The following is a 21,040-nucleotide window of genomic DNA, read 5'->3' as shown; positions in this document are numbered from 1 at the left end:
CATCGTTTCCCCTCCCACCTTCATGCATAGATGTTGCTGAACTAGGCATACACTTTTATTTTGATTTTCTAAGACTTTGAAAAGCGTATTCTGGATGATAATTAGCGTTTGTTCCTTTCTTTTTTTTTAAAACATTCACCAGTTTAAAGTGCCTTTTTTACATTTGCAGAATTACGTGTTATTCTGGATTGGGCTGCCAGAAGGTTCCATGTTCTTATTTTGGGTGGTGTGCAGCATGTCCCCTTACATCTCCATGAGCAGTGTCAGCGATTACAAAGTAAGAAAGGGGGGTGGGGGGAACTGCGGGGACTTCAGAAATTGTGTTCTAAATGGTGTGTGTTCAAAATGTTTCCCTGTGAGGAAAACATATAAACATGCATTTAATTTAGATAGTATAGTTAAGCGTTATGTCTATCAAGTCAGAAAGTTTAGTTCCAAAACACAAAGTATCTTTTACTTCAAAATTTCAGGAAAAATGCAATAATTTTACAGGGACTCAAATTAATGTAAACTTTCAAAGGGGATTATTATACGACTTTCAACTGCGTTATTTCCCAAGGAAAAGGAAGAAATCGTTGATATTCACGCTGAGGACCAGATTGAAGACTTACGTCCCCTTTCTACTGTGATAGACACAGATATCTCTTTGAGACCCTGCTTTCAATTCTTTTTGGTGTAGACCCTGAAGTGGGCCCTGAATTATATTTGACTTTATATTTTACAAAGATAAAATTTGTGGTTGTATTTGTATTTGTTCCTGTCTGTGATCCAAAGCAAAACAGTTAAATCAGATTTAGCCAATGGGCCAGGTGAACTTTGAATCACCATCCCTATTCTGAGCCTGGAACTCCCAGAACATACTTGGGTAATGGGTATTGTCCTTCAGGTCACAGAACAATATCTCTCTTGAAGGAGGCCTATGCCTTGATCATTATGAGATCTGCTTTTCTATTCATTAGGCATGTGTTAAAGTGAGAATCTAACCTATAAAATAAAACATGTTTTCACAATGGCCGCCATTATGGAATTGGCTCTTTAGACCTCGGGTTCTAAATAGTATGTGCATAATTAAATTATTAGAAGATCTACAATGACTTGATTCCATTTATCTTTAAAATCTCCCCCAGTGTGTTTGTTTTGGATTTGGATTTCAACTGAATCTGTGTATCTCCTGTTTTCTCATCAGAGGAGAGCTAAGTCCCAGCTATGGATCTCTGGCCTCTACCCTTCTGCCTACTGGTGTGGGCAGGCACTGGTGGATATTAGCCTCTTCGTTTTTCTTCTCCTTTCAATGTATTTAATTTTCTACATCGCAAACATCACGAGCATTTATATCACAAGTCGAATTGTGTTTGCCCTGGTAAGTGACACACCATATAGACGATATCTTATAAATTATAACGCTTGATATTTTCTATGAAGAAGACATACACATTTTCATTTTGTCATCAACTAAAACCAAAAAAAATTCAAAGTGCATGTGCAATAAGACATTTTAAAAGATTTGTCATTTAATTTTTCCCTCGGTTAATACTTCAGGGTTTGACCCTGATACTGTTTGTATTATCTTCAGGCTGTGATTACGCTCGGTTATGCAGCTTCGCTGGTCTTCTTGACGTATGTGATATCGTTTATTTTTCGCAAGAGGAGAAAAAATAGTGGCCTTTGGTCATTTTGCTTCTTTATCGTAAGTACACGTACAAACCTATTGATAGAGAGACAGTTATTTTTTAAACTTTCACTGTCACGTTAGATATGGTCACCTTTGCCTTGAGAAATGGGAAAAAAGTAATACCTTTCGATTACACTGTAGAAAGGAGAGGAAATGTTACATGTTTCCGAGTCAGTGACCTTCCTGGAGAAGTCACGTACAACCCTTTGACCAGCGTTTCTGGAGAACCTTACAGAAGACCGGAAGTGCAAGGTGCTACTATTGAGTTTATGGGTTCTTCAGAATACAGGGCTTCCTGGTGACATTAGAACAAAAAATGGCTTTGTAACATTTGTCAGCAAAAATGGACTGTACTGTCAAATGTCACAGTCCATTTCTACAGGCTTCAAGAAGGTATCCTTGAACCTCAGACGCTAATAATTTCCAAGATTGGAGATGTTTTTGTACCTACGCCAGAGAACTTATTGGTCAATATGAATGAAAGATTACTGAATGCCCAAGGTTGCTGAAAATGTGGACAGAATTTTGTCAGCCAAGTTCTAGGATTTCGAAGGGTATCATTTCTTTTTTTTTCTTTCTTTTTTTTTTTTTATTTTTGACAGAGAGAGAGACAGAGCATGAGCGGGGGAGGGGCAGAGAGAGAGGGAGACACAGAATCTGAAACGGGCTCCGGGCTCTGAGCTGTCGGCACAGAGCCCGACGCAGGGCTCGAACTCACAGACCGAGAGATCATGACCTGAGCCAAAGTTGGACACGCAGCCGCCTGAGCCACCCAGGTGCCCCCAAAGGGTATCAGTTCAACAGAATATGAAGGCTTTCCAGACTCGATACACCAGAATCTGCCAGAACAATAGCTGTCACTGCTTGGCTTAGGGAGCGGGGAAGATATAAATAATGAAAGTCTCGTGAAGGCAAATTTCCTTCAAAACATGGCAGAAGGCAAAATAGATTCTGCATTGTCATATAAATTCTTTCGCATAATTTTTCAGCTGCAAGTGAATAAATGAACGAATGAAGAAATTTGACTCTGCTCTTTCTAAGCAAAGTCATGCTAGTGCAAATCACCTGTCCTATTAGGATTGTGGAATAACGTGATGGTTAAGACGTTCACACTGTGGTATGAACCAACTAGTAAATAAAGGGCTATAGCAGATAATTGAACACGCAGCTCTAAAACACTGTTTTTCAAATAGAAATATATTTACATATGATTGGGTGGCTTTTTCCTTTGCTGCCAACTATTTTTGAATTATTACAGAGTAAAATTAGATGAGGCAGTATTGCAGAGGCAAAGTAAATTTTGGAAAATAAAGATTTCTTTGTCCAAGATGTAAAAAATATATGTATACTCTAGTATTCCAGTATCATACAGGTTTATACTTTCTGATTATTTTCCCTTTTCCTTTCTCATCTGTATTTATTTCAGTGTGTTGGTCTCTAGCATTTTATTTTTCTATCAGTGAAAAGAAGCTACATACTTATGGAATATTGGAACGTCAGATTTAAAAAAAAAATTCGTTATCTGGTATCATTCGCCTCATTTTATAGAGGAGGAAAAATGAGTCGCTTGTTTCCAGGTCACACACAAACTATTGGCGACTCAAGAATAAAATTGACGCCTCCAACCTCACGCACATCATTACACATGTCACAAGGTATGAGGTAGCAGCAAGGTTGACAATATTAATTTAAAGTCTGTTCTGATCAGCATCTTGATTTGGGCGTAACTCTTTGATTTGCCATGCACCGTCCATCTTCGCACAGACCTCAAGCTGTTTTGCAATACCTCTGTGCCTGGTACAAAGAACTTATCATTTTATTCGAAATATGTGTTGAGGCAACGTGTGTTGCGAGAACCGATCTTGCACGACGCAGTTAGTATCCATTTAAACCACTCCAGGTCATTCATTATCACTCACAGATCATATATAGAAATGTATCGGACGATGGGGAGTGCAGCTGTCCTTTTGTGATCTTGGGTATATTTGCAAGGACAGTGTAGGCGAGGCCTCTCCATCACTGAGTGAAGCCACAGTCAGCTGTCAATTTGTTTCTGGAGTCCAGTGGGTTCTCATAGCCCACAGGGTGTGGTACCTCATGGGTCTCTTAGGTACCTGTCTAATAAGGAAGCACCTGTCAGCCCATGATGGTGCCCATGATGTCAGCCCAAGAAGAGAGGTAACCTCTCTTCTTGGCACACTGAGTCTTAGCTTATTGGTTGTAAAATGAGAAAATTTTTTTGAATTTGCCATCTAAAATGCTTATTGTGCTCTTACTGAACCCTTGATTACAACTTCTTTAGTTGTATTCCCAATTGTTTTTTATGTGTAGATTATCCATTCCCCCCAAACTCTAAATTCACTGAGTAGCCATTCAACATTCCCTTATGTAACCCACTAAACAGTATAGTTTTCTGATATAAAGACTTAAGCATCACACACACATAGGGTTTTGAATTCCGACTTTGTCACTGACTGACTGTGTGGTCTTGGGGATGTTAGTTATGGTCTCCAAACCCTGGATTTCCCATACAAGGAAGGGATAGGAAGAATGACCACATTATGGTGTTGTGAGCATTAAAACAAACAACGCATGCCAGGTTCTTAATGTGTGTGATATTCAGCGAACTTAATAGCTACAACTTTTACTATTTTTATGATAATTCTCACACTAATAAGATCCAGAAAATGTTCAATATCGTGCTCCATACACACTGTGGGCTAATAAACTGATCCTTAAAACAGAACAATGAAAAATCATCTTTATCCCTCATCCCACATTTACCAGTATTTTGAAAGCAAATAAGTCCATTGTAATCAAAATGCAGAGTCTCAAAATCAATCAGTGTAATCAAAATGCAGATAAAATTATCTGTTTGGAATGGGGCGTAAATGGAGCAGGAATGACATTGAGAAAGCATTAGTCTAGGTAGGAGGCAGTATGGACTTTTTAAAATAACTACCCATAGGGGACCCTGGGTGGCTCAGTCGGTTGAGCATCAGACTTCAGCTCAGGTCATGATCTCAGGACTCGTGAGTTTGCGCCCCGCGTCGGGCTCTGTGCTGACAGCTTGGAGCCTGGAGCCTGCTTTGGATTTGTGTCTTCCTCTCTCTCTGCCCCTCCCCAACTCACACTCTGTCTCTCTCTCCTTCAAAAATAAACAAAACATTACAAAAACTTTTTTAAATAAAAAAATAAAACAAAGTAACTACCCATATAGCTTCTCATCTTATGCAGGTTTTTATACATTCACAATATTGTTACCTTAGCTGTAAAAGGGTGATTTCTCTCTTTATCTTATTGTCTTAGACTGCACTTAATGCACTCTTAGGAAGTCTTTGCCTTAATCTCCAGGTTTTTATGTAAAATGTTTCTGTTGGGGAGCTCACAGTCACGTTTATTCTCATTAACTAAAACCCCTCCCTTCCCTTCTCCATCTGAAAGTGGTAAATCTGTATGTGGGGAAATTCTGATATAGATGATAACATTTACATTTTAAATATTTTCCCCAATATCAATGGACTGTATATGTCTGACCTGTAATATATCTTCACTTGCCTTGTAGACCTCAACCATCATGTTTGACACACTTGTAATGAATCACTTCAACTTACCTGTCTTGATTTCCAGCATGATATTAATTCCCTCATCCACCATGGGTGAATTTCTAGCTTTTTTGGCAGAGGTAAGAAATATTAACCGTTAATATGTCATTAATTTTGAATATGCAGCCTATTAAAGTGCTTTGCCCCAATTCCGTAAAGACAGAACTCAGGCTAGTGGTTTCCTGGGGTTGGGTTGGGTTGGGAATGGGGTTTGATAGCAAATGCAAATGAGGTATCTCTTTGGGGTGATGAAAATGTTACTAAGGTGAATTGTGGTGATGCTCTCCCAACTCTGTAAATTTACTGAAAATCCTTGAATTGTATACTTAAAGTGGGTGAATTTCCTGGCATGAAAAATTAACCTCAATAAAGTTTTGCCATATGCACTTTGCAAAACATAAGCATTGTCAAATGCTATTCAAATCTAATGCCAGATTGAAAACCGTTGCCTAGTTTAATAGGTATTCATTATCCATTGTGAGGATAAAACCATATACAGGGTCATTTATTCATTCGAAAATACACATTAACCAGTGGTCTGTGTTGGACCCTGTGCTTGTCTTTGGGAAACAGTATTCTGTGTCAGGTACTGTGCGGGTCATTGGGGACACCTGATGAGCAAGATAGCACAATTCATCCTTTCACCATTCACTTGGTGAAACGACTCAGTGCAAAAGGCTTAAAAGTTCCAAAAGAGAAGGGCAAAGTGCCAAGGGCAAGATACAAAGCACAGCTGACATGATCTAGAGAGTCAGATGATTCTTCTGGGGGAAGCAATGCTTCCACAGGATCCTGAAGAATGAGTCAGAATTAATTAGCAGGAGAGGGGGGCAGAAGGTAAGCATGTTCTGTGGAGGGAGGCAAAGGCACTGAAACAGGAAAGACCAGGAGGCATTAAAGAAAGTGGGATTCAAATGGAAAGAAGTGCACGAGGAGATAGATGTGCTGGGTAGCTCAGCCAGGAAGATGCTCTTTAGGGCCCCACATCATCCTGGATGATACTTCAAAGAAAGTAGAGAAAGCTGCCCTAATCCCTCATGTTCTTGGGGCCCCTGGGAAGCCCTCTGTCTGCAAAAGCACTTTTCCATTGATTGAGGAACACTTAGAATTCTCAATTGGAAATCCCTTCCTTTGCTTAAAGCAATCCCCTAAAATATAAGCAGACCTGCCGAGTGAACCACACTAACTTATATCTGTCGTATGTTATTTAGGAGGAATGAGCTACTTTCTGAACGTACTGACTGATGAAGGAAGAATAGCATGATGTGGCTAACTATTATGGTGGGAAAGTCACCATCAGGGTAGGAAGGGGCCCAGAAAAGGCTCTTGAGGGGCATTTGGGACAAATATTGTCAATCCCTATTATTTTTCACAAGGATCCTCTCTCTGTGATGCCTTCAGTAGACCTGAAGCAAATGTTAAAACAAAAGATTAAACAACAACAACAACAACAACAACAAAAGATTGGAAAAGAGAACAGACATAGGTCACCTGTTCACTGGGAGACAGCATTGAGTAGCGGTCCCCTCTCTTCCCTGCAGTGGAATATTTGTCACCGGGGCACACAGAGGAATCAAGCTTGATGCTTGCATTGAAAATATGCAATTTGTGGAATTTCATTTTATTGATTGGTTGGTTGGTTGGTTTATTGGAATTTCATTATTTAAATGCAAATCATAAAGCTGATGAATTTCCACTTAGCTCTTTTTCTTTTTGTCTTTGCAGAGAGCCCAGGCGTACCATTCAGACAATCAGGACCGCCATTTTGATCTGAGTGGAGTTGATCTTCTAGTATGCCTAATAGTAAGAAGGCCTTTCTACCTCTTTACCTATTTTTTTTTTTATAGTTACCATTTACTACAATAACTATTTGGTTTTATCTGACGGGTACCAGCTTTGAAAGCCCTTTTGATACAGTCTCAGAATAAGACAATTCAGACATGAATCCAAATCATGAGTTAGTTTTTATATGCCTGAGTGGACTGGGTAAGTCCAGAATTTAATATAAAATTAACTTTTTATGTTTATTTATCCTGTTTATGCCACCTCCAAATTTGAGAGAGCTTGTAAGAAACACAGGTTCAATGTAACTTCAGTCCTTTGCATTAGAGATAAAAAGGGCAACGTTGAATAATAAAAATGAAAGGGAAAGATGATTTTGTTGGTATGCTTGGGCTGAAGAAAGCTACTGTCTCTGGATACAACGTGTCATTACTTTTCCAGACATAGAAGCAAAACTGGACAGAAGTCCCTGCCCCTGTAGAGTTTATATTCTGGTTGAAGGAGCCAGATAATAAACTAAAATAAATAGTATATATTGTGTCCAATGGGTAGTCAGGAAAGGCCTGATTGAGAACTAAAGATTGGAGGTGGGGCAAGAAAGCAGGCTGTAGGGAGAGCTTGGGGAAGAGCATTCCTGTAATAGGGGCACGAGGGACCCTGGCTTGTCCCAGGGTAAGCAAGGAGGCCAGTGTGATTGTGGCAGAGTGACCAAGGGGAGAAGGGTACAAGAGAAGATCTCAGAGGTCACGGGGTAAAGTGCAAAGAGGACAGAAAGAGCTGACACAGAGCATTCTGGGTCACTCTAAGGACTACCTTTTCTTTGAGTAACTGAGGACTCATTGGAGGGTTTTAAGCAAAGCAATATGATTGGACTTATGTTTTAATTTATTTTATTGTTTTCAAGTTAATTTGTTTTGAGACAGTGTGAGTGGGAGAGGGGTAGAGAGCGAGGAGGAGAGAGAAAATCCCAAGCAGGCTCTGTGCTGCTAATACAAAGTGTGATGCGGGGCTCGAACCCATAAACCTATGAGATCATGACCTGAGCTACAATCAAGAGGCAGGTGCTTAACCGACTGAGCCACCCAGGCACCCTGTGTTTTTTTGTTTTTTTGCTTTTAAGTTTATTTATAGACTTATGTTGTAAAAGAGTAGTTCTAGTTATTGTGTTGAGCATAGATTTTGGGAGCAAAGGGAGGAGAAGGAGAAGGGGACCAGGGAGCAAGGTGTTGTAATATCATGATAAGAAATCATGGCGGCCTGGACCCTGGAGGGGAGCAGCACAGGCAGGAGTGAGAAGCAGTTGGGTTCCGGGTGATTTTGAAGGTAGAGCAGATAAATTCGGCTGACAGCCAGGATGTGGGTTGTGAGCAGAAAGGAGGCATGGAGCTGGATGGTCACCGGACAGCCGGCCTTCTCCCCGGATTTGTAAGAATGATTCACCTGTATTTTACCTGAAGACAAAGGCCACCAATCTAATTCAGACGCTTAAATGATATTTGTGAACTTATGCCGACGTGTAACCGCTGTTCTTTGCTCCTAGCCCTACTTTCAGACGTTGATACTGGTGTTTCTCCTGAGATGCATGGAAGCGAAATGGGGAAAGAAAATAACGCGAAGGGATCCTGTTTTCAGGTTGGGAGACAACTTAATTTCGAACTTAGTATCATATTTGAACCTGCCCACGTAGTGGCTGCACTACTGACCTGTTGGCGTGGGTTTATATTGACAACGTACGCAGCAGGCTGATTTTCACGATGGTCACTGGATTGCTGACTTACTGCCTGGAAACAGGACTCTCTGTCACTCATCGGCGGAGGGAAGTTTTCAGTTCCTCCGGAATTTAATGAGTACTCAGATATGCCAGTCTCTCCTCTCAGGTGACCACGTGTCCTTGAACAGAGAAGGTGGGATGGAGTTGGTTGAGGAATGTAGCCCAGAGTGTTTCATAACAGGGACCTTCTAGAAGAGCTCTAGGAAAGGCAGACAGTAAAAGATGCTGAAGCAAATGTCAGGTGTCCTTAAGTTGGGCTCAGAGTCAACAGAGAAGATGTAGGTGACCTGATTTTGAAAGCAGCAGCAGTTATTTGTCAGCACATTGGCACAGGTCAGAGATTCTAAGTGAAAGACAGGCAACAGCACGGAGGGCATGAAGGGAGCAATTCTGGCCACAGAGATGGGAGCTCTTGGGGAAAGCGGAAGCAGTGTATTCACAGGGCCATGATCATCATCACCAGTTTACTGAAAGAAAGGACAATGGCACGATCACAGAGCTGCTGACTGAAGGATATCGTTCATAACGAAGAAACCTCTGTCCTACATTTCGTTTTGTCCACAGAATTTCCCCCCAAAATAGAGGTGCTCAACCCAATCCAGAAGAACCTGGTGACGAGGATGAAGATGTGAAAGCAGAAAGAATAAGAACGGCAACTGCCCTGGCCACTTCACTCTCAGAGGAGGTAGAAAAGCAAGTGACAAAGTGGATGTTAACGGCCCTATATTCACGAGCTATTGAGAATAGAGGGCGATATGCTGGTTTTCATAGCAAAAGTTTGGAGTTCAGTGCCCTTTTAAAAAAAAAAATTTTTTTTAAACATTTATTTATTTTTGAGACAGAGAGAGACAGAGCACGAGCGGGGGAGGGTCAGAGAGAGAGGGAGACACAGAATCCGAAACAGGCTCCAGGTTCTGAGCTGTCAGCACAGAGCCCGACGCGGGGCTCGAACTCACAGACCGTGAGATCCTGACCTGAGCTGAAGTCGGCCGCTTAACTGACTGAGCCACCCAGGTGCCCCAGAGTTCAGTGCCTTTTCGTAATTCTTAAATATGCAAGCGCTTCTTTGGGGTGTCCTCAAGGTCAAAGGAGAACACAGAATATAATGGTTTTATTCCACTGTAAAAAAAAATTTTTTTTAATGTTTATTTTTGAGCGAGAAAGAGACAGAACGTGAGTGGGGGAGGGGCAGAGAGAGAGAGGGAGACAAGAATCCGAAGCAGACTCCAGGCTCTGAGCTGTCAGCACAGAGTGCGACGCGGGGCTCAAACCCAGGAACCAGGAGATCATGACCTGAGCCAAAGTGGGACCCTCAACCTACTTAGCCGCCCAGGAGCCCCGGTGCTATTCCCCTTTTGAGAAAAATGGGCTTTGATAGGTAGAGCTATCATTTCAAAACCAAACATTTCCCAAGTTGGGGAATTTAGGTGAGATTTGTTATAAAATGCTGAATAGGGATTAAGATTTAAAGGGTTACTCTTTTATCTGCTAGACAGATGTTATGACGTGCCCGTGAGCTTGGGCACTTCTGGGAAGGCAATGAGCCAGTTTCCACGAAGCTATCTGTGTTAATTTTAGAAGCAAGAAATATTGTTGACATCAACGAATGCACATTACATTTGAAACAAGTGGTATTGATTTGATTACTGTCAATCTGAAATATACTTTGTTTTATGACATAGAGTAAGAAAGATTCCAGCAGTGAGAACATAGGAACATAACATCTCTGAAGCTTAAGAGGAAAATCACACTGTCCTCTATTCCAGAAACCTGTCATAATTGCTAGCTGTCTCCACAAAGAGTATGCAGGGCAGAAGAAAAGTTGCTTCTCAAAGAGAAAGAAGAAAATAGCAGCAAGAAATATCTCCTTCTGTGTTAAAAAAGGTTTGGCAGAATCACTTAAGCTTATTCACCATTATTTTAAAAGTACCCACTGAACATCTATCTTATAGGCACCATTGTACTTGCTGAAGCATTCATTCATTCATTCATTCATTCATTCATTCAACATATATTTTTTAAGCATGCCAGGGACTACTTTGGGTGCTGGAATATAATCATGAAAGAAATAGGCAAGTCCCTATCCTCACAGATTTTACATCCTAAGAGAGGATCAAAAAACAAAACTAACTTATCAAGAAAAGTGTCAGCACAAAAGCAATTTCTTTCATATATATATATATATTTTTTTTAATGCTTATTTTGAGGGGGAAGGAAGGGGCAGAGGGAGAGGGAGATACAGAATCTGAAGCAGGCACCAGGCTCCAAGCTATCATCCCAGAGCCCAACGCTGGGCTTGAACTCATGAACCATGAAGTCATGACCTGAGCCGAAGTCTGCCACTTAACCGACCGAGCCACCCAGGCGCCCCAGCACATAGCAAGCAATTTCTATGTGGAGCATTCAGATACATGAAATGGCATGAGCAGCTTGGGGCTACATTCACTTAGGGTTAGGGAAGACCCTAGGGAAGAGCAGTAACGTTTAAGCCAAGACCTGGGTGATAAGAAGGTGTCAGTTATGCGAACAGGAAGAGGTAAGAGCACCCAGGGAGAGAGAACATCACGGGCAGGAACTCAGACCTGGGGTTGCCTTTGGAATGGTCGAGGCACGGAGAGACTAGTGATGCAGCCGCAGATGGGAGAGAGGAAGTCCGAGTCGGGAGCAGGGCCAGACTAGATGCCACTCTGCGAAATACAGCCACGGGTTGAGATTTTTATACCAAGTTAGTAGAATGCCACCAGAGAGGTTTTAGCCAGCTTTTTGTTAGCGCTTAAGTGTCGCAAAAAAATTGCACATTGGCTATTATTGGCTTGTAAATATGGGTGCCAGACAAGTTAAGGGGCTCTTATATCAGTTCAGATGAAAGACAATGGTGGCTTGGATGCAGGTGGGGGAATTCGGGATGGACAAAAATGTCCCTGCCTTTCCAAGTTTAGGGATCACTCAACCATGGTCTCAGAACATCTGGTGCCTACTACCGAAAAGCACCTGGCACATTTTTCCCCGAAAAAAGTAATCTGGGAGACAAAAGACTTATTGACATCAAACCCACAAGCTTTTCACTATTATTCCATACAATTATAGGAGTTAAAGGACATGGTTTGGCGACATGAATTGCATGTATGTGATCAATTTCAAAATAGTGCCGTGCGTGGAGTTTGTGATGATTCACTTCCCAGATTGATAATCAGTGGTTCTCTTTCAGGTGAGATTTTGGGATTGCTAGGACCTAACGGTGCCGGTAAAAGTTCATCTATTAGAATGATTTCTGGGATCGCAAAGCCCACGGCTGGAGAGGTAGTAAAGAATGGAAGAATGATTTTTTTTATTCCCAAACTATAAATTTCGTGATAAATGCAGGCTGTATCTTCGTGAGACTCTATTTTTAGCAGCTTCAATGATTTTCTAGAAGAAATGTATGAACCGATGTCTATTGTATTCATTTTTTTAGCTTTTTAATTTTTGTCTGTTTATTTATCTCTTTAATTAAGCCCTTTTTTATTGAAGCGCAGTTAACAGTGTTAAATTAGTTTCAGGTATACAATATAATGATTTCAATATCTCTATCATTTGCAACAGCGTGGTTGGGCGTAGACGGTATACTGTGAAATGAGTGACATGAGTCAGACAGAGAAAGACAAAGCCTTTATGATTTCAATCTGAGAATAGTCTGTCGATGCTCAAAAACTTGCGGTATTTTTTAGCTTTGTGGCGGTGTCTTGGGGAATCGTGAGATGAGAGGAAAGGCGGCGTGTGGGTCTAACACCGGTTTACTTTCTCAGGTGGAGCTGAGAGGCTGGGGTCATCAGGGAGACAGCATGGTGGGCTTCCTGGGGTACTGTCCTCAGGAGAACGTGCTGTGGCCCTGCCTGACAGTGAGGGAACATCTGGAGGTGTTCACTGCCATCAAAGGGCTGAGGAAAGGGGACGCCACTGTTGCCATCTCACGGTAAAATGAGGTCATCTGGTTCCTTTCGGTCCCAAGGCAGGGAGGGAGGCTGTACCACTGATGCTGAATTCACTAATAAGGAATGGAGAGAAGCAGCAACGCCTCCACCTTTTCAGAGAGTGTCAGTGGTAGGGCAGGGTTGGAGGACGGGAGCTGTTTCCTGCGTCCTTGATTGAGGGATCTTTAAAAAACACAAAAATGCATATAATAATGGACGGTGTTAAATGAATGATCACGAATAAGCATCCGTTTCAGTTCCAAGTTCGAAATTCTAGTTACCCTCTAGGACTTTTTACCAGATGAAAAGCCTTCCATGTTCCAAAACGAACTGTTCTTCTCTCCGATCGTTCGAGTTTCAGAAGAACAGTGCCAGGCTTCCCTCCAAAAGCTATTACTCTTCTGTGGGATCACATTTTCCAAACATCCTCTTTTGCGCTGATATTCTCATCCTTTTCCCATCAGGCTGGTGGATACTTTCACCCTGCGCGAACAGCTAAATGTGCCGGTGCAGAAATTGACGGCCGGAGCCACTCGAAAGGTGTGTGTGATGTGTGATGTTATTCTGAGGGCCGGTATGATGGAAGCAGCGAAATAAGGTGCCTCTCTGCTTTTCAGTTGTGTTTTGTGCTGAGCGTCCTGGGAAATTCGCCTATCCTGCTTCTGGATGAACCATCGACGGGCATGGATCCAGGCGGGCAGCAACAAATGTGGTGAGCATTATCATAACCCTCAGAGCCAGGAGTATAACCTTTATGCAAAAGTTGTGTTTTTAAACTGATCTCAGGACACCAAATCCACTCATTTCTAATCTAGTGGAGATAATCGGTATAATTGGGAAAATAAATATTTAACACATAGATTCTCTGATGTTGTATCATCTTCATGTGGTATTCACATTAAAAAAAGAAAAAAACCCTTGGGGCGCCTGGGTGGCTCAGTCCGTGAAGCGTCTGACTTCGGCTCAGGTCACGATCTGGTGGTTTGTGAGCTCGAGCCCCACGTCGGGCTCTGGGCCGACAGCTCAGAGCCCGGAGCCTGCTTCGGATTCTTGTCTCCCTCTCTCTCTGCCCCTCCCCTGCTCATACTCTGTCTCTCTGTGTCTCTCAAAAATAAATAAATGTTCAAAAATACTTAACCAGAATACCGTTGGCATACCTAAAAATATTAAATATTAATATCAAAGCGTTAAAAATATTAAACACTTCATATGATCAGAAACCTAATCGATATGCACATTTCTGCTTTTTTAATTAGAAACTTGCCTGATAAAAATGATTCCTAAACTGTGTTTTCTTTCTACAATTCTCCCTCCATTTCTCTTTTTTTCTACCCCTTTTTTAATGGTAATTTTTTGATGTGCTTCAGGCAGATGATCCAGGCAGCCATTAAAAACACAGAGAAGGGGGCCCTGCTGACCACCCATTACCTGGCTGAAGCAGAGGCCCTTTGTGACCGTGTCGCCATCATGGTGTCTGGAAGGCTGAGGTGGGTGTCCTTCTGGAGTCTGTGCTTGGCCCTCAGAACAAGATTCCCCACAGGAAGGGCGAAATCGCTGTGAGCACCTAGAGTTCTTTCCTTCAGTTCGCTCAGGGATGCCCCTTTCCCTCCATCTGAAATTTAAAAATAATGTAATAGTGGCTCAGTCAGTTGAGTGTCTGACTTCAGCTCAGGTCATGATCTCGCCGTTCGTGGGTTCGAGCTCCATATTGGGCTCTGCGCTGATGGCTGGGAGCCTGCTTGGGATTCTCTCTACCACTCTCTCTGCCCCTCTCTCAAAAATAAGTATTAAAAAAAAAAAAGGAATAATGTGAGAAGTTTAAGGAGTAACATTTTTTCCAACATGTTTTCCTTCTTGCCCGTAGGTGCATCGGCTCCATCCAACACCTGAAAAACAAACTGGGCAAGGATTACGTTCTAGAACTGAAAGTGAAGGAATCGTCCCAGGTGACTTGGGTCCAAGCCGAGATTCTGAAGCTCTTCCCACAGGCTGCACAGCAGGAAAGGTGAAGGAGCTTCTGATTACGGAAAAACCTGTTGGCTTTACCCACTCAAGTGGTTTCTTTTCTGCTCTGTGAGAACTTCAGGATGATTTGACTTCATAATAACAGTTAGGGACCTCAAAAACCGATTTACAGACCCCTCCAGATTGCAAGAGGTTGGAGAGCCACCCAGGAAGCTGTGTCCCCTGGGAAGGCTTGAGGACACCTTGCATGAGCCTCCTCAGCCATCCAGGGCTGGCCCCAACCCAAAACAGGACTTGGAAAAATTGGGGGAAAGGAACTTCTCCTGCATGGAACCCACATGGGACCATGGTTGGCCCCATGCGCTTTCCACAGACCTCCCTGAAAATATTTAAAAGATGTAAATATTTACAGTTTAAGAGATGTAACGTATTTAGGGTGAATTCCCCGCTAGGAAACAAACAGCAGTCGAGATCATCAAACATTCTCCCTCTAATGAGTTTTCACGCCTCAAAGCGGAGAACAGAAAGGCGCGTGTGTGGACCTGTACGTCCGCGTGTGTTTGTGTATGCCTGCCTGTTGGTGGGGGACGGTGCGAGGAGGCGTGACAAGAACTGAGTTTGGAACTCCCTGGAGAGAGGAGCACGCCAAAGAAGCAGGGACAGCAACTGCTGTTTCCATTTTAGCCCAGCGTGAACATAACGGAACTCTCTAAGGCTGTGCCAGGGCAAGTAACCCGGTCCTGCTTCCAGCCTCTTGGTGTTACAACCCCAAGAAGCGATTTCGATCTAGGTGGGATGGCCGTGGGTGGCGAGGCTGGAAGAGGAAGGGCTGGGCTGAAAGGGGCCGGGCCTGGAGGTGTGAGCAGCTCTAGGGCCAGCCGGGGGCATCAGACAGCCATTGGAGGATGAGCTGAGACTAGGCACGACGTCATGCAGCTGGAAGTGGCAAGTGGAAACAAGACGCCACTAATCCGAATCCATTCCGGCTCTTCCTGTCCTCAGAGCTCAGGGAAGTTTATAGTTAAAGCCTTTTGAACTTTCCCTAGTCTGTCCCTCTCTCTGAACCTCATATCCCCCTTCCCTTAGATTTCTAGTGACAAAGATGAAATATTAAGTTAATTAATTAAAACCTAATTAAAATTTTTTTTAATGTTTATTTATTTGTGAGAGACACAGACAGAGCAGGAGCAGGAAAGGAGCAGCGAGAGAGGGAGACACAGAATCTGAAGCGGGCTCCAGGCTCTGAGCTGTCAGCACAGAGCCCGACGCGGGGCTTGAACTCATGAACGGCAAGATCGTGACCTGAGCCCAAGTCAGCGCTTAACCGACAGAGCCACCCAGGCTCCCCTAATTGCAACCTAATTTAAACTAAGCAAAGGGATCAGTTCAGACGCCCGTGTTCAACAACAATAACAGAAAGGTTTACATACACTGAGCATATATGCAGATAAGCTGCATTATTTCTAGGAGAATTCACTCCAACAGGCAGCCACCAAAGACCTTTTAAGGATTTTCCATCGGTCATGTTATTTGTTCTATACGTAAGCCATACGTTAACTGGCATTATTTTTATTTTCTTCAGAGGAAACCGATGTTAATATCAGTATTTATTTTGATGGTCATCTTCTCCCCTTGAAACTCAACATCAAATATGACATTTTTCGTATTCCCAGGTGTTCGTCCTTCTTGGCCTATAAGATACCTTTGGCGGATGTGTACCCTCTATCTCAGACCTTTCACAAATTAGAGGCAGGTAAGAGTTATCCTTATAAAATAAAATTTTGGAAGAATCTGTTCAGACTTAGGTAATAATTTCGTGGTAGATAATTGTGTAATATATTTTTCTTTTGTTTAAGTTTATTTTGAGAGAGAGAGCATGAGCAGGGGAGGGGCAGAAAGAGGGGGAGAGAGAGAATCCCAAGCAAGCTCTGCACTGTCAGCCTGGAGCCTGACACAAGTCTCCCATCCCACCCACCATAAGATCATGTGACCTGAGCGGAAAACCTGGCCCCCATCCATCAGGAGACCTGCCTCTGTGCCTGTGTGTTCTGCCTTCCTGTCACAGTGAATGAACCGTCCGTGTCTCTTGCTCAGTCTGTCCCCTGCATTGTGCATGGCTCCTCTTGCCACTGGAAATTCTCTGTTCTTCCTCTTCATCGGCTTTCAGCAGACTGTCATGGAGTAATTTCTCACACAGCACAGTGGTGAAAACCCCCAACTCCTGTGCCAGCCCCTCTACCTTGGTAAAGCCACTGAATCTCTGCAGGTCTAAGATGACCCATCTCTAAATGAGGGGTAAGGGAGCCCGGGAGGCTCAGTCAGTTGAGCGTGGGGCTTCAGCTCAGGTCACGATCTCCCGGTGCGTGAGTTCGAAACCCCCGTCGGGTTCTCAGCTGTCAGAGCCCAGAGCCTGCTTCAGATCCTCTGTCTCCCTCACTTTGCCCCTCCCCTGCTCTCTCTCTCTCTCTCTCTCTTTCTAAAAAAATAAATAAACATTTAAAAAATTAGAAATGAGAGGTAATATCAGTGCCCACCTGGCAGGGTCATTGGGAAGATTAAATGAGTTCGTTTGTCAAGTGTCTAGACCTGTACCTGGCCCGTCGTGTTTGAGAGAATACGAATCCCAGGTTTATTCCCTCCGCTCTGGACACCCTGACTTCCCAGTACTTCCTAAATGCTACCAGACTTGCACACTCCTGCCTCAGGACTTTGCACTTGCTGATTCTGCTTCGTGAAATTCTGTTTCCTAACTACCCACCTTGCTTTCTCACTTCTTTCAAGTTTCTGCTCAATTCTTACCTGGTAACTATGGCCAGCCCCAGCCATCCTGTAAAAAAAAGAGTGCTTGGCACTTCCTGTTTCCTTTACCTGATTTATTTTTTCTCCCTAGTAGTAATCATCATTTATTACATATTTAAGTCCTTATTTATTTAAGGCCCATACTCCTGCCCTTAGAACGCAGGGGTTTTGTTTTCGCCCCTCCTTTGCCTATGGTTCCAAGGGTGGCTCACACACAGAAGATTCTCACTGGGTGAGTAGTGAACTGTGAACACTTGAACATGTAAATTCGATGACCAGTCTCACGAGGATTTCCCGGTGGGAAGGCCCAGCAGAGAGCTTGGTACAGCAGATAAACTGACTGAAGACAGTGACACAGAAGTATTGGGTCCTTTCAAAGTGGAAGGGATGGGATTGAAATCTTCCTTCTGTGTAAGAATGTACCAATCAATTATGTAGTTCCTCAAGGAATTCATACGTCTCCCAAGACATATATACTAAGTAATAAACCATATCAAAATGTAATATGAGAAAACTCTACTATCAAGATTAATTTAATTTGCATTTGTAAAAATTTATTTATTGTCAAGTTAGCTAACATACAGTGTAGCCTTGGCTTCAGGAGTAGATTCCCGTGATTCATCGCTTACGTACAACACCCAGGGCTCATCCCAACAAGTGCCCTCCTCAATGCCCATCTCCCTTTTCCCCATCCCTCTAACCCCCCACCCCCATAACCCTCAGTTTGTTCTCTGTATTTAAGAGTCTTAATTTGCATTTATATTAACACTATGACTTTTCGTGACTCCATTCTTTCACCAAGCGTTTTTTTTCAGCTTTATGTTCTATTTATTTTAATCGTGTGTATTTTTATTTTGTATGCCTTTGAAAAAATCCTTAGTAATAAATTGTAAGCATCTGCTATTTGCCTTTTTTTTCACCCCCCCTCCCAGTGAAACATAAATTTAACCTGGAAGAATACAGCCTCTCCCAGTGCACATTGGAAAAGGTGGGTCAGCTTTGATGGTTTTGTATCATTCCTGTAAATTTCACACACTAGTACCATTTATATTTCTTATTAATTTGGAAGACAATAAACAAGTTGATATTCTTTTTCCTTCTGCTATGTCTCCTTTTTAGGTATTTTCAGAGCTTTCTAAGGAACAGGAGCTGGGGAATTTTGAAGAAGAAATTGATACAACCATGAGATGGGAACTCCTCTCTCCTTCAGACGACTCTTAAAAGCTCAAACCTATTAATTCTTTGTGTCATATAAGCTTATGTTATATGTTATAATTGGCAGTATATATAATTTTAAAAATCATTAACATCAATATCAGGTATGTTTTGTATGTTTAGTTAATAAATGAATAAATTTCAAAGTCATTCTTCCTCTTAAATTTAGGAATGATAGAAAATCTGTGATAAAGCCAATACAAAGTATTGATAAAGTTACTTAAAGACCAGGTACCAGGTATTGTGAAAATATGATCACAAATTTGGAATTTTTTTGAAGTATAACTTCAAACATGGCATATAACTTTGAAATATGACATTTACTAAAAAATTCCCTTGCTGAAATATTGTGCTACACGCCCATTTGGAATGCATGAGGTTTATGGGTTTGCTGTAAAACACAAGTAAAACCCAAGAGTCTTCCTCTGAAACCTTTTCAGAAATTGTTTTGAAATTCACAGACAGAGGAGTCCCTTGGACTCACAAATGAACAAGCACGTACATCGGAGAAGCAGTTCAAACATACTTTTTGAAAATAGGGGCATCACAGCATTTGTTCAGATTTTAAAATTTTTGAATATGTTATTTTGTGATTATGGGAGGTGTTGATTTCTCACCAACTCATTAGCAGTTTTTTGTGTACAGTTGATCTTTGAACAACATGGGGATTAGGGATGCCAAACCCCTATGTAGTCAAATATCTGCGTATAACTTTTGACTCCCCTAAAACTTAACCACTAATAACCTACTGTTGACTGGAAGCCTTCCCAATACCAGAAACACATATTTTGTATGTCATGTTTTATATGCTGTGTTCTTGCAATAAGTAAGCTAGAGAAAAGACAATGTTATAAGAAAATCATAAGGAAAAAATACATAGTCTGTACTGTATGATAAAAAATCCATATGTAAGTAAGCCTGCACAGTTAAAACCCATGTAGTTCAAGGGCCAACTGTATTTTCTGCTATTTTAAAATCACTTCCCTCTTACATATGTATATGTACATGTGTTTCTATCTGTATACACACATGCATGTATCATTTTTATTACTAAATTTTAAAAAATATGTGTGTGCTTTACATGTAATTTTATTTTTTTTCCTTAAGCAATAGTTATTTCATTTTGAATATCACCAGAAAATTTTTTGGATACCAAGCAGTATTCTTGATGTCCTTTTTTTTTTTTTTTTTTGGTGATATGTTATATAACTTAAAACAAATTGTGATACTCATTGAAGAACATTTGCATAACGGAGAAAAATATAGAAATGGAATAAAATTGAATAAAAGAATCAGCACACTTTCTCCACACCAAAAAAAAAACAAAAATCAACTTCTTTCTTTAGTGAACTCTTTTACAGGGGTGGAATCATTATAGTATACATAACTTCTTAATTAAACATATATGCATATTTGCTGATAAAACATTGGAATTGTTTTAATATACTTTTAAACTTATGGTGGAGTTCTAGTTTTCTATGTTTGCATTTTATTTTGTGTTAATTATTTGTATTCTTTGTTCATTTACTCTTGTACTTTAATCTTTTTCATATCCATTTTGTAAACTTTCATACAATTAAATATTTATCTGCATATATTACATACATCAAAATTATATCTGGAACATTATATTTCTAAATCCATGATAAATGATCGCACTGTTTATTCAGGATCCTTCGCACCCTGTAAAGACAAATTCATATCATAATGAGAGTTGCATTTAAATTCTTTCTAAAACTCAGGCAATAAATTCTCCTGTCTTGCTCAGATGTACAAGACCACAACATACATAACCATTCACGTAATGATATGATGGAATCTTTGCTTCTATTCATTATAAGTTATAAATGTTCTTAAGTGTTGTAGAAATACGTTTACAAAGTACTGAATAACCAATATCAGATGATGTATGAATATTTTAAAAGATTAAACTGGACATGATTTGCTAAAACCATCATGATATGCTTGTTTTTGAAAACTTGGGTTTTTATTAGGAATATGTTCCAAAGCAGATACGTGGGTATGAAAATGGAAGGAGATCAGAATAAAACAAAAGGTATTTTTTTACAAATTTTTTTAAAAACTTTTTTAACATTTATTTATTTTTGAGAGGCAGAGAGAGGCAAAGCATGAGCAGGGGAGGGGGAGAGAGAGAGAGAGAGAGAGATAGAATCTGAAGCAGGCTCCAGGCTCTGAGCTGTTTATTAGCACAGAGCCCGACGCGGGGCTCAAACTCACAAACTGCGAGACCATGACCTGAGCTGAAGTCGGACGCTCAACC

General features: G+C 41.4%; 1 protein-coding gene across 3 annotated transcripts in view; it reads left to right on the top strand.

Annotated features, from left to right (window-relative positions):
- ABCA6 (ATP binding cassette subfamily A member 6) overlaps window positions 1-20,713 on the top strand; it is a 60,009-nt gene extending 39,296 nt beyond the window's left edge. For 2 of the 3 annotated variants that reach the window (XM_015072665.3, XM_015072666.3), the window contains exons 23-39: window positions 170-277; window positions 1,187-1,360; window positions 1,574-1,687; window positions 5,238-5,357; window positions 7,003-7,080; window positions 8,600-8,691; window positions 9,395-9,515; window positions 10,597-10,714; window positions 12,039-12,130; window positions 12,616-12,782; window positions 13,245-13,320; window positions 13,398-13,492; window positions 14,148-14,267; window positions 14,645-14,785; window positions 16,419-16,498; window positions 18,477-18,532; window positions 18,664-20,713. In XM_015072665.3, coding sequence (XP_014928151.1) covers window positions 170-277; window positions 1,187-1,360; window positions 1,574-1,687; window positions 5,238-5,357; window positions 7,003-7,080; window positions 8,600-8,691; window positions 9,395-9,515; window positions 10,597-10,714; window positions 12,039-12,130; window positions 12,616-12,782; window positions 13,245-13,320; window positions 13,398-13,492; window positions 14,148-14,267; window positions 14,645-14,785; window positions 16,419-16,498; window positions 18,477-18,532; window positions 18,664-18,765 — 1,854 coding nt within the window. In that variant the 3' untranslated portion in view covers window positions 18,766-20,713. Of the gene's footprint in view, window positions 1-169; window positions 278-1,186; window positions 1,361-1,573; window positions 1,688-5,237; window positions 5,358-7,002; window positions 7,081-8,599; window positions 8,692-9,394; window positions 9,516-10,596; window positions 10,715-12,038; window positions 12,131-12,615; window positions 12,783-13,244; window positions 13,321-13,397; window positions 13,493-14,147; window positions 14,268-14,644; window positions 14,786-16,418; window positions 16,499-18,476; window positions 18,533-18,663 lie in introns of those variants that run through there. The other variant, XM_015072668.3, reaches the window with a different exon arrangement.
- Window positions 20,714-21,040: the final 327 nt, after the last annotated feature.

This window comes from Acinonyx jubatus, chromosome E1 (assembly GCF_027475565.1).
Source record: "Acinonyx jubatus isolate Ajub_Pintada_27869175 chromosome E1, VMU_Ajub_asm_v1.0, whole genome shotgun sequence".
NCBI lineage: Eukaryota > Metazoa > Chordata > Mammalia > Carnivora > Felidae > Acinonyx > Acinonyx jubatus.
This window is presented reverse-complemented; position numbering and strand designations above follow the sequence as displayed.